Genomic DNA, 14,218 nt, shown 5'->3' on the forward strand with positions numbered 1-14,218 from the left:
GCTGCAGGTAGGATGGACATAGGACAAATAATTGTGGCTAGAGCTACCACTATTCTCTCCTAACCACATACAACAAACTAACACTCAGTAATTATTACTTTCCTACATATGTCTTCAGTATCTCTCTTGTTTCCTTATTGGTATGACTTCAGAGGTATCAGTAGTGACTTATGCCACTTGGGCTGGTTACTCAGGCAGCCCAATTCACAGAATATATATTTTTTTCACTAATTGGTCTTTTGACCTATCACAGATCTTTCTACATCAGTTCTTTTTCAGAGCTGATTACTCAGGCCAATTAGCGATTTAAAAAGGTCCATATTGGGCTGCGTTGACACAGGAAGCCCATCAGAGATCATAAATATCCGTATTCGAGTATAAACATATTTGAGAACAGGAATATTTTTATTTTTAATTATTCTGTAGTGCGTGGAATGTCCTCTGATGTCAGAGGCAACTGGAGTGTCATCCTGGCCGTAGAACAACCCCATAGTCCAATGAACATACGGCAATGATTGGTTGGCCAGAGATTTGGTCCAATGAATGGCTGCTGTTTGACTCCGCCCTCTGATTGGTAGCCGAGGGCGATACTGGCCAGTAGGTGGTGTCGTTGAGCCTTTAGTTTTGTGCGTCTTCAGTTGGCGGCGGCAGCAGTGTGTTGGTTGGTTTTAATATCTTCACTCCAACTTGTCTATGACGTCTAACTCGGTCACAACAGAATAGCACACCTTCTGAATCAACAGACCAAAGTTGGCTAGGGAGGGAGAAGATGAGAGGGGATGAGTGACCTAGCCTTCAAATACATTAATGTGACACTAGCATGAGAAGTGTAAGTATTTTGCTTGAAGAATCTAGAAAATAAGTATTGTTTTCTAGGCCTACAAAATAATGTACCTACTCGTCTCGCAACTCATGTCATACCAAACTATGATTGCAAAAATCCAGCAATTTCCCAAAAATTCTCAGTTTTCCAGAAATCCTGGTTGGAAGATCCCCCAGGATTTCCTGAAAACCTGGTGATTTTGGGAAAGTCACCAGTTTTTCCCAACGCTATACTAAACTCAAACATTCATCTGATTCTTACCAAAGAACCTGCGGAGCCACATGGGCCTTTTGGTGGCGGGAGTATAGATACACAGGAAGTAGACTGGCACTCCTGATAGGGCGATGCCAATGCCAATCAGAGAGTTCATGGTGTCACTGTAGATGGGAACCACCACTAGGAACAAGGTGCAGAAACAGAAGATGATCGGGAAGAACAGACTGAGCTAAGAGAGAGAGGAGGGGGGGGGGGAGAAATGGGGAAGAGTTATTACACAACTATATGAAACAGGATCTGGTATTGATGTCAAACAGTGAAAGAGATCACACATACAAAACTGCATTGTGAGTTACAGTATGAATGCTTCATACATGAAAACACTAATGGATCTTTGCCTTTGAATGTGTTTATAGGCCTCAGTGTTTTGTGTTAGATGTTTGGGGCAATTCCATGACAAAATGTGTCGTCATTCTGTAACCAAACGTTGCATCTGCACTATTCTTCAAGTAACTGCTTCAGTAACATTTTCAGTGGGAATTGTTCAAAGTCGTTCTTGTGCGTTTGTATAGTTTGTTTAACTTTGCAATCTATGGGATTTATTTAACATATATTTTAAAGAGAGAAATCTGATTAGCACTATCATTCTATTACTGTGGAATTCCCCTTTGTCTTACCTTGAGGGGTCTGACTCTGTCTGGCTGTTTCCAGCGCAGGTACAGCTGTCCCAGGATAGACAGGCCCACAAAGAACCAGTAGCTGAAGCTGTAGTAGTTGATCAGTTTAAAGATGTCCTCAACACACAGGTAGACCAACGCCATGGCACCCTATAGTATAAAGCAGAGACATATTTAGAGCAACAGCACTGTCAATATCCATCGTACAGGGCACAATGGACAACATGCCTTACACAAAAACTCTATTTCATCGAAAGTGTAGATATAGCGGAACACTATGTGGACGAACGGACAAAGAGAATGCTGAGATGGCAGACAGACGGAACTCTGCGGCAGACGGAACACTGGGTTAAAATAATAGAATGCTGAGAACAGATTTCTGGGCCAGACAAAACAATGGGTCAGAATGTTGGGTAGACGCAGAAACGGAACGTTGACACAGAACTGAGACCAAACACTGAACAAGGAAAACCACTCGTAAAAAAAAATAATGGAAATGTACATTGTTCCAGACCGACAGATAGACAGACAGATGTTCACGCGCACACACACGCGCACACACAAAGACAGTGGCTTAGCGGGATGACTGACGTTGAAGAGCAGCGCTGGGATAGGGGTGTAACGGGTGACATGGATCATGCACAGGTAGTCTGGGAGATGGCCCTCCCTGGAGCCCACGAAGAACAGCCTGTAGAAACACAGAAACACACCTCACTGGAGCACTGATAATGGAGGACCCACACACACACACACGCAGGTTATCGTGTGTAGGGCAATGAGTTTAAAGGCTATAGGGCCCATTGTTTTTTTCCGGTCAGATCACATTGTCAATAATGAGGGGATTATCGGTGATGGCGATGATGATGATGATGAAGAGCCGCATCAGAACGGTGTCATTCTAACTCACCTGGAGGCAGCCAGGATAGAAGCGTTGAGTCCTCCGAAGCAGGACAGAGCCACCGCTAGAGGGATGGTCCAGTTCATCACGCCAAACACCTGGTCTGCAAACGTCTGAGGGACAACAACAGGCCTCAAATTAGACCAATCAGAACACTTAAAGTACATCATATAACAGTCACTTCGGGCTCAATGAGATGATACGCATATAGAAATGTATACATCTGACGTGATGACTATCCTAATCTACATGGTATAGGATCATGTCTGTTCTATTTCCAGTATATTTCTATGCGAAGGGAACTCACCACAGCCACGGCGTCACTGTCCAGGATGGCAGGAATGGGCAGCACGGTGTAGTAGGCAACGTTGGTCAGAATATAGATCACCGTGACGATGGGCATGGAGATGGCGATGGCCAGGGGCAGGTTCCTGTAGGTCACACAAATAAACACCGGGGGGAGACAGAGAGACACTTTGATTTAGAAGAAGAAGAAAAAAACACCAAGCAAGAAGTGAAGTGGCTGTGATACATCCAGGGGTTCTCCCTGAGTGAACGGGTCAAGAGTTGACCCTCTTGGGCAAGGATGGGATTAGGGTGGAGGAGCAGAGGAAGGAGGAGGGGGGTGGGGTGGGGTTGTTTGTCACATAATCTGCCTGAGAACTCCTGGAAGTAGCTTGTGCTCCAATCACATGTCTGTCCTGCTCCATTTGATCAGTGTTCGGCTGTATGAATCAGAGCGAAGGGGCTCAGTTAAATACTTCCCCAGGAGATGAGGAGCCTCCAGCCTTGCCCCCCCCTCCCCCGCCTTAAACACCTGACTACCCATTCAGTCAGTGTGTCATCCCTCTCCATACTTCCCATCCTTGCCTCATCAATCACTATTACTCCACTTTCTCTGCTTAATCACAACCACTCCATAATTCCTACATCAACCCCTCTCCTTCTTCCCTCTTCAAATCAAATCAAATTGTATTTGTCACATGCGCCGAATACAACAAACCTTTAACCAGCTTTGCAGTTCAAGAAATTGATAAGAAAATATTTACTAAATAAACTAAAGTAAAAAATAAACTAAAAAGTAACACTAACAGCAACATTATGTACAAAATAAGTTACAAACAATGGGGGAAAAAACATATAAAATAGCACAGTTGGATGGGAGCCCGTAAAACAGCAGCCCTCCTCTCCGGCGTCATTTGTGATCTTCTCTCATCCTTTTACTTCTTCTATATCCCTTCACCTACATTCACTACACTAATTACTACTCGTACTCTACTCCTTCACTACTCCTCATTCTCATGTATACTACAGAGTACTACAGAGTATATCCTTTTGTCCACTAGTACTAGTGACCCTTCCCCTGCCCTCCCTCTCTTCCCACCCTTCACCTCTCTGGGTTTTTGATCTCCTCGGTGACGAAGTTGAGTGTGTCCCAGCCGGAGTAGGAGAACAGAGCAGAGTACAGGGCCAGGGCTATGTCTCCTGGATCCGTGGACGAGCCCTCAAACATACCCTCAAAGTTCTGCGTCTGACCTGAGGAACACACACACACACACACACAATATCCTGTATTATTACACATAGGTAAATTAATGTATGTAAATACTACAGATAAATATGTTTTGTATGTACAATAACTATAGGACTGTGTCAGTGTTCACAGTGGGCATATCTGTTTCTGTGAATGTACAGTATAGTACAGTGCAGGGGATGGTAGAGTATTTGGACAATTTATGTGATATTATTATTGCGTGTTAGTGTGAGGGCCATCCTGGTAGCATCAGTACCTTGTCCTATCTTGACCAGGCCGGTGATGATGACAGCGATGAGGGCGATGACCTTAGCGTAGGTGAAGAAATCCTGGACACGCGTCCCCCACTTCACATAGGCACAGTTCACAAAGGTCAGCAAACCTGGAGGGGAGATAAAAAACATTTAGACATTCAGATCTACATGTTACTACACACACGCGCACACCCGCGCACACACGCGCGCTCAGACACACGCTGACGTGTGTGTGTGTGTTCTAATTTCAGAGTCTATGTAGCTGGAGGAAATGAGGCTGCTGACTACAGCAGTCGATGAGGTTGTTTTCCACAGAGGTTCAACAGCTGAGCGCAGCACATAGCGACATAGGCAGAGAGGAGGAGGAAGAAAGAGAAATAGGGTCAGGCACAGAATAGGGGGTAAAGGAGTACCCAGATAAAGTTCTAAGGGTTATTAAAAGACCTCTATAAAAGATTAGTAAAATGACTAACTCTGTCTAGCTGAATGACTAGCTGACTGTCTGACTGACTGACTGTCTAGCTGACTGTCTAGCTGACTGTCTGACTGTCTAGCTGACTGTCTGACTGTCTAGCTGACTGTCTAGCTGACTGTCTGACTGCCTGACTGTCCAGATGACTGACTGACTGACTAGCTGACTGTCTAGCTGACTGTCTGACTGCCTGACTGTCTAGATGACTGACTGACTGACTGTCTAGCTGTCTGACTAGCTGACTGACTGGCTGACTGTCTAGCTGACTGACTAACTGTCTGACTGACTGGCTGACTGTCTAGCTGACTGACTCACTGACTGATAGACTGACTAGCTGCTGACACAATGTCTGGCTGACTGACTTACTGACTGACACACTGACTAGCTGGCTTGCTGACTGACAATGCTGAATGACACACTGACTAGCTGTCTGACACACTGACTGGCTGACTGACTGACACACTGACTGGCTGACTGACTGACACACTGACTGGCTGACTGACTGGCACACTGACTAGCTGGCTTGCTGACTGACTGACTGTCTGACTGACAATGCTGAATGACACACTGACTAGCTGTCTGACACACTGACTGGCTGACTGACTGACACACTGACTGGCTGACTGACTGACACACTGACTGGCTGACTGACTGGCACACTGACTAGCTGGCTTGCTGACTGACTGACTGTCTGACTGACAAGGCTGAATGACACATTGACTGGCTAACTGACTGACTGACTTACTAGCTGACTGACACACTGACTGGCTGAATGACAAACTGACTGACTGACTGATAGACTGACTAGCTGTCTGACACACTGACTGACACACTGACTGGCTGGCTGGCTGACTGGCTGACAGATACAGACTGTTTCTAACTGTGTCCTTGTACTCCACTGCTCCCAAGTCTTAGTCTTGAAAACATGTTTTCCAGATCATCCTCTCTCTCTCTGTGTCTTTATCAGTGTTTGTTCCTTTAAGTTCATAAACTTGAGTTCAGATAGTCACCGCATGGAGGTCTGAATCCTCACTGTCCTCCCACTCACTGGGATTTAATAATATCCTATGTATCTTCTCTTCACTTTGTCAGCATCTCAAATGGCACCCTATTCCCTATTTAGTGCACTGCTTTTGTCAAGGGCCTATAGGGCTCTGGTCAAAAGTAGTGCGCTAAATAGGGAATATGGTGCCATTTGGGACATAGCGCCTATATATAGAGTATATCCCTCACACTGCATAATGTTTGATAAGCCTCATGTTCCACATGTTCCTCAACAATATTTTCCTGCATTACTGTAATGCTAAGTAGCCGTAATGATATCTACCATACAGTGTTTCCCAAAATGATTAACACTCAAGTTCACATCTACAACTCAAGTGAATGTTCATGTTAAAACAAACATATACATTGACACACATGCAGTACATACACACATCACCCTTCCCCACATAAAAAGAGGTTCATAACTAGGGCCCTGCCTTTTTCCTGGTGCGGTCACATGGTCAGGCCAAATATCAAGACCTTAATCATAATCCGAGATGGCCTATGTACATCATTGATCATCACACCAGTCACCATCTCTCCCTTCTTCTCCCAAATGAACAGCGGGCCATGACACTGTGTCCACCAATCTCCCCCGAAATGAGAATAATACTTATCTAGCAGAATACCATGTTTCCCTTCCTCCCCCAAACGGAGGACAAAGCCTAAAAGATCATAACCCTTTATCCCAATTATGAGGCCATGGATCCTAACTGTCTCTTATCAATAGGAGGTCTCCTTAAGCATAACATATCTCTCCATTCAGACCGGTCCAGACAGAGACAGTGAGTGATCCGGACTAACAGAGAACTGACAGTGTAGCGGCCCACACAGATGTCCTAGGCGTGGTTGTATTGATAGTGAAAGGCTAGAAGGGTGGGAGGGTGTGGATCAGGTCGGTTCTCTGGGCTACTCTAGATCTGGTCCAGATGTGTGGTGAGACCATATACTATATCCCAAATGGCACCCTATTCCCTATATAGTGCACTACCCTATGGGCCCTGGTCAACTGTAGTGCACTACATAGGGAATAGAGTGGAATTTGGGACGCAACCCATAGACTGTATCAAAATAGGGGTAAGATTGACGGCTGCCATGTTTGGGCTCTGTCCTGTGGTGTGCGCAGAACTCCTACCCATTTATACAGGATCAAGGTTAGGGTTGACGGTAGGGTAATCTGATCCTAGATCTGTGGTTATAGTTCATTTCTACCTGGAGCTGTTTCCGGTCTTCTCATGGCTGTGGAATTTGGGACGCAACCCATAGACTGTATCAAATGTTGACGTTGCCTCTAACGCCTCTAAACACTGATACTAGATCAGGTGTTTTTCCATCCGGTTGATGGTTAAAGTTAGGATGGGGTGTAGGCTAATCTGGTCTTAGAGCTGTGGTTATAGTTCACTTCTGTGCCATGCTGACTGAGCTGTCATTAGCCATTAGCCTGGGGTCAGAGTCTTGAAGTAGAAAGGACTTTTACCTTTTCACCTAGCAGCTATCAGCACATTCACGTTCCTTAAAGCACTGCTTATCAAAGAGAGAGTGTGTGTGTGTGGATGTGGGTGTGTCTGTATTGTAATTAGATGAATGAGTGATATTTATTACTTGAGAGATGTTTTAGAACACGAAGGAGAAAGCTTATCTCAGAACTGTCCCTTTTAATGAGACTCAGTGTTCTATCTGGTTGCTGTAGTAGCAGTGGTATTGTGTTTTTGTCCATGACTTCCGTCTCTTTGACCCAGGTTTCTGTCTGGTTGTTCTCATGTTCTATGTGTTCCATCAATCTGTTCCAGTAGTGGCTTATTCTGTACTTACTAATCCCTATTAAACCCACAGTAGTAATAATATGACTATTAAACCCACAGTAATAATATGACTATCAAACCCACAGTAGTAATAATATGACTATTAAACCCACAGTAATAATATGACTATTAAACCCACAGTAGTAATAATATGACTATTAAACCCACAGTAATAATATGACTATCAAACCCACAGTAATAATATGACTATTAAACCCACAGTAATAATATGACTATCAAACCCACAGTAATAATATGACTATTAAACCCACAGTAATAATATGACTATCAACCCCACAGTAATAATATGACTGTCAAACCCACAGTAATAATATGACTATCAAACCCACAGTAATAATATGACTATCAAACCCACAGTAATAATATGACTATCAAACCCACAGTAATAATATGACTATTAAACCCACAGTAATAATATGACTATTAAACCCACAGTAATAATATGACTATCAAACCCACAGTAATAATATGACTATCAAACCCACAGTAATAATGACTATTAAACCCACAGTAATAATATGACTATCAAACCCACAGTAATAATATGACTATTAAACCCACAGTAATAATATGACTATTAAACCCACAGTAATAATATGACTATCAAACCCACAGTAATAATATGACTATTAAACCCACAGTAATAATGTGACTATTAGTGGTTGTGTTGAGAGGTCCAGGTTTCTTCTAATCTGTTAGAACAATATCCATGACAACACTCCCTCTTTCCCTCTCTCTACATTCCTTGCTCATCTCTATTCTTCCTTGCTTCCTTTGGTGGTTTATAAATGATCAATTTACACTACATTATTGTACTCTATTGTCATGAGTAACAAGCATTGCCAGCAGTTTAATCTGGTCACACTGACGCGTTGTAATGTTGGTAAATTATCCTGAAATTGAGTAAATTCTCCTTTCCCCCTATTCTCTGTCTTATACAGGAAACACTTGTTGGTGTCTGTAGTCTCTGTTCTCCCCTCTCTGTTCCTTTTTCAACCTTTCTCGTGTTCCCTTCTGTTGCTGAGGTGCTGACTTGGGTATGCTGTGAGTCATTTAGTTTCGTTTCCCACATTTTCCACAGAGAGAGGAGCATACACACACGCTGTTCGGTACTCAGGGGAGTATGAACACACACACACATCATTGTCTGCATGCAAGGTCCTTGCACACACATACCTGATCACTTCCATCGGTAAGGAAACACTCAGGGCCCTAACCATGGTAAAGGCCTACAGTGGAACAGTACTGCACCAACACAAACAACACCCCTCCATACACAACGACTATAAAATACTCACATATGCAGGCTGCAGCCAGCATGCGGTTAGCCAGATAGGGGGCTATGCAGGTGGGGAAGACGGGCTGCACCATGTAGTTAGAGAAGGTGATGGCTATGACCGCCTGGCTGGTGGGCTCTATGATCAACAGGGAGGTCCACAGCCTGATGAAGGCCAGGAACCCTCCGAAGGCCTCCAGGATGTAAGCGTAACTGGCCCCTGACTTGGTGATGGTGGTCCCCAGCTCGGCATAGCACAGGGCCCCGAACACAGAGAAGATACCGCCGATGGTCCACACTACCAGCGACAGCCCATAGGAGGCGCTGTAGATTAAGACTCCTTTAGGCGAGACGAAGATGCCCGAGCCAATCATGTTGCCTACGATGAGACACACGCCGTTCAGGAGAGAGATCTCCTTCTTCAGCTTCATAGAATCGTTGTCGCCCCCTGAGCCGCCCGACTTGAGCGAGGTCGACCCGCCGTTGGTGGCGGGCTCTTGTGTGGGGGCGGGGCTGTAGGATGCCATTGCACAGGAAGTGTGGGGGGGAGTTAGTATTGGAGGGGATGTGGGGAAGTGAGTAGTGATTGGACCAGGCGGCTGTCAAGGATTGGTTGTAAGAGCTGAGTTAAAGTCGTTTTCCAGCTATGAGGGTCCCTCTGGTGACATCTGTGGAGGAAAGAAATTTAAAAAGTGTTATCAGAAAGTGTGTAGGTGTTGCCATGGAAACCAAGCTGCTGTCCATATGGGCCCAGTCATCAACTGGGACATAAAAAAACAGTACAGTTTTTTAAATAAATGTTGGTCTGTATGCTACATTTGTAAAACATGAGGCTAAACTTAACTCATGGCAAAATAACACAAATGTTACAACACACACACACTGCTGCTGGTTATCGGATTGGATTTCACAGATGGCAATTTGGGAGCCATTAGGGGTTTCAGTAAATAGCCTTTTAAGCTTGAGTGTATTGACAGAGTGGGAGAGAAAGACAAACAGCCTGACATCACTGTAACGTTCATTACTGGCTATCACCGACTGTCACTGTGATATTTAGTCTATCATTTACTGTAAGTATTCTACAGTGTGACAGACACACAGAAACAAAGAAACACAGAGACACATATAGACAGACAGACACACAGAGACACATATAGACAGACACACAGAGACACAGAGACACACAGAGAAAGACACACAGAGACACACAAAGAGACAGACACACAGACACACAGAAACACAGAGAGACAGTCAGACACACAGACACACAGAAACAAAGAAACACAAACACACAGAGAGACAGACACACAGACACACAAAGAGACAGACACACAGACACACAGAGACACATAAAGAGACAGACACACAGACACAGAGAGACACAGACACACAGACATAGAGACACAGAGAGACACAGAAACACAGATACACAGACATAGAGACACGGAGAGACACAGAAACACAGATACACAGACACACAGAGACACTTCGCTAGGAGTCAGCAGCATGCTGAACGGAACCGTCACATTATTTATTTAAAGTGCATTGCCTTCAGCAGCATATATAGAAGAGTTTGAATGACTAGACACATGTCTTAGTGCCCATACTGAATATCATGCACATGCTCAGTCAGGACCTGAACAAAACAACACACACATCACACTAAGTGAGGAGACAGGGCCGCGCAGGGGTCTACAGTTTATCACAAGATCTGTGTGACTGGAGAAAATCCATCACAATACAATGAGAATGCATCAACAAGTCAATCATAGGCAGTCATATCACAGGGGGAGAAAAGCGCTATCCTGACACAGAAAGTGAACACAGGTCCAGTCACATCAACCAACGATATATATCACAAGGATCAGGAAGAGGGAGATGGGGAGAGATGGAGAAGTAGTGCAGATAGATAGCTCCCCTGGCATGTGAGTTCAGTTCAAAAGAAGAAGTGATTACGAAGGACAGTGGATAGTAAGTAGCCTTCTGCACGTCATTACAAAGGGCAGGGCAGGAGGCGTAGAAGTGAGATACAAGGTCCAAAAATTGTAAGATAAGTAGGCTACTCAAATTGACTCTCATATACCACTCAAGGTTGCTGTATCATATTTGAAATCCCTTTCTCTTTGTTTCTCCCTCTGTTTTTATCTCTCACAGAATATGACAAGCTGGCAGCAATCGTTTGGCCAACTCTGAGCTTATTCATCGCAAAGCTGGCAAAGCTGCAGAGTTGACTCAGCACATTTTATTGATGACTCGGGGCAAGTAAGGCTACACAGGAATGCCATTAGAAGTTAATCTGTAGTGTAAAGACCTATCTCCTCAGAGAAAAACACATGTTGAACAGAGAGTCAAATGTACAGTTACCACAGCCAAACGACAGTCTCTATATTTGAAATATATCATACAAGTGTAAAACCTCGCATTGTTACTGTATGTTAGGATAGACGCCCATTTAATTCACAGGTCTTACCTTCTCCAGATGCGCTATAGGTGAACTCGGCTTCCTTCCCTTGGGGGTCCTCTTGCACTTCTTCTCTAAAGCCTATGAGTCGCAGGTTTTTATCTAACGTTCCTGTCAATTGCGCATCCCTGATTGTTTTTACTCACTATTACTCTCTGTGCGCGTTGTCGCTCTCCACTGATGACCTTCCCCCTCTGCCAGTCACGCCGCGTTCTCTGCTCTGACTTGGCTCGACTTCCTTTCTGAGTCTGAAGGTGCACAGGCCGATCAGCTGATGAACTTCTGCTTTTTGACCCAGCAGCTACCAAGGAGACAGGTGGAAGAGGAGGAGGGATAGAGAGGGAGTGAGGGATGGACTGACTTTATACCACTGTCTGGGCTCTGACAATGGGTTTCGCTGTCAAATTAATTGCTTCCCATGACTTTGATTAATGCAGGCCTGATCACGTTTACGCTGGGCTATTCACACGTTCACACATTCTTTCTTTTGTGTCAATTAAAATCAACATGGGCCTTTAGTTGTTGTTTTAGCCTACCTGTTGTTGGTGGTGATTGCTTTAGTTTTGGGCTATTATGTTTGGCATTGTTGTTGATGATGATGATGATGATGATGATGTTTCTTCTTCCTCGTTTAATCATCTGGCGCGGAAGGAAACAGTGGGATTCGAATGTATGATTAATCACTGAGAAATGATTTGAAGGATCTTGAGGACTCGAAGTCACTTATAATTGCATCACTATCCTATGTTATTGTTGTATTGTTATTGATAATATAGTTGTTATGGTAAACAATCTTGACGTATGAGTACCTCATGAGTTACGACACATAAGGAGATCTCTGCATTGAATAGTTGAAATTGATGAGGAATCCCAAAATCGGTTACACAGCCCCCTCCTGTGGTCATTATTTGCTTCACGCCTCCAACGTTGGCAAATTAACGGTTTGAGCGCTTCATTACGTCATTATGTTTATTGTGGTATTTTTCTTTTGTGTTCAGTGTTCCTGATTGGCAGAGTTTGTTCTAAACGTACAATTAAATTACCCATTTCAGCATCGAGACAATCAATCAGTTAACATTCGTTTTGGAACATTTGATTTTGACACTTCACATTGTTCAGGATCATCGATCGTAAATTGATTATATTAAAGGCTTCCCATTAACACACTACTGTGACGTTCCTGTGAAGATACTAATGAAGCACCTGATGAATATCTTTAGGTATGCCATCGACAGCTTGATGATCAAGTACACTACCCCAATCCACACCTGTAATCACTCCATACACCCCCCTCCTTCCCTCTCAAATCCAGCCACCCAACAATCATCCCTGCCTCACTTTCTAACTACCCTTTTTTGATGTCTCTGTCTCACTCACATGGATAAACTTCTCACACATGGCATGGCTTTTCAGCCCTTTGTCTCTTTCCCCTTTCTGCTCCCAAATTCTTCTCCTTGGTTACCGGTTGTCATGGTTTTGGGAGCCCTAGCTAGTGAGAAGGGTGGTTGGAGGATTAGGGTGGCCATTTTGGAGACAGCTGGCCCAGGTCTCTGTGTGTGCTGTCCCCTGTCCCGCTCCCAGTCGCATAGGGGGGGGGATGAGGGCTATCATTGTGTGAGGATTAGAGCTTCCTGTGTGTCGGACTATTACACTAGGAGGGGGAGGGCAGAGAGAGGGAAAATGAAAGAGAGCGAGTATGACAGAGAGTAAGATGTGGGGTGGGGCTCTACAGCTGCACTCTCAATCACACAAGCACTGATTATCCATATCACACACATGCATGCATGCAAGCAAACAGACACACACCACAGAACCAAGGAACTGATACATATAAAAAGAAAGAAGACGGCTATAGCGCCCAGACAAATGATCTGTGAGGCAGACAGTCAGACACAGAACACAGAGGCAAACGGCGAGAGTACACTCAGACATGCAGAACATGTTGACATGGAAGCAGAATACTTAAACAGGTCAATGAATGGACTGAGACCAGACAGACTGTGACAAACAATACACAAAGCCAGACACACTGACAACAACCAAAAAGCCATTTTTCCACCATCACCATAATTTTATTATTTTTTACATATAAAATGGGAAGCACATGTTATCATAACTACAAAAACAACGGTTGGGAAAAACCATACAAAGGCTAAAAAAAAAGTACAAAAACTAAACCGATCTAATGTAGGACGCAGCCGAAAACTTGAACTCTCAAGTGCTTTGAGAGAGGGGAGCGAGAGAGATGGTAGAGGAGGAGAGAAAGGGAAGTGGAGGAGAGAGATGGTAGAGGAGGAGAGAAAGGGAAGTGGAGGAGAGAAATGGTAGAGGAGGAGAGAAAGGGAAGTGGAGGAGAGAGATGGTAGAGGAGGAGAGAAAGGGAAGTGGAGGAGAGAGATGGTAGAGGAGGAGAGAAAGGGAAGTGGAGGAGAGAGATGGTAGAGGAGAAGAGAAAGGGAAGTGGAGGAGAGATGGTAGAAGAGGAGAGAAAATTAAGTGGAGAGCGAGGGAGAAAAAGAGAGGTTAGAGGTAGAGAGAGACAAAAGACATGGAGGGATGATGTAAATCTATCAGACATAATTCATTCTGGTCCTTGGGAGGTTCAGTTGGTTTATTCTAGCCTGGTACCCAAACTTCACAACAGTGAAGCATAGCACCATCTGTTTGAATTCCAGGCTACTTCAATACGTCCCTGTGCAGAGACATCCAATCAATTATGGACCGATTACAATCACCGATA

General features: G+C 44.3%; 1 protein-coding gene across 1 annotated transcript; it reads right to left on the minus strand.

Annotated features, from left to right (window-relative positions):
- Positions 1–386: 386 nt before the first annotated feature.
- Positions 387–11,808, minus strand: LOC110531642 (Y+L amino acid transporter 2). The gene is made up of 10 exons (XM_021614955.2): positions 11,488–11,808; positions 9,040–9,685; positions 4,405–4,530; positions 4,006–4,150; positions 2,922–3,045; positions 2,624–2,727; positions 2,308–2,404; positions 1,717–1,866; positions 1,085–1,268; positions 387–754 (listed from the first exon to the last, which is right to left on the minus strand). The coding sequence occupies exons 2-10, from the start codon at positions 9,542–9,544 to the stop codon at positions 678–680; spliced, it is 1,512 nt and encodes a 503-aa protein (XP_021470630.2). The 5' UTR covers positions 9,545–9,685; positions 11,488–11,808; the 3' UTR covers positions 387–677.
- Between the last annotated feature and the right edge of the window lie 2,410 nt (positions 11,809–14,218).

Source organism: Oncorhynchus mykiss, chromosome 9, assembly GCF_013265735.2.
Source record: "Oncorhynchus mykiss isolate Arlee chromosome 9, USDA_OmykA_1.1, whole genome shotgun sequence".
Lineage (NCBI taxonomy): Eukaryota > Metazoa > Chordata > Actinopteri > Salmoniformes > Salmonidae > Oncorhynchus > Oncorhynchus mykiss.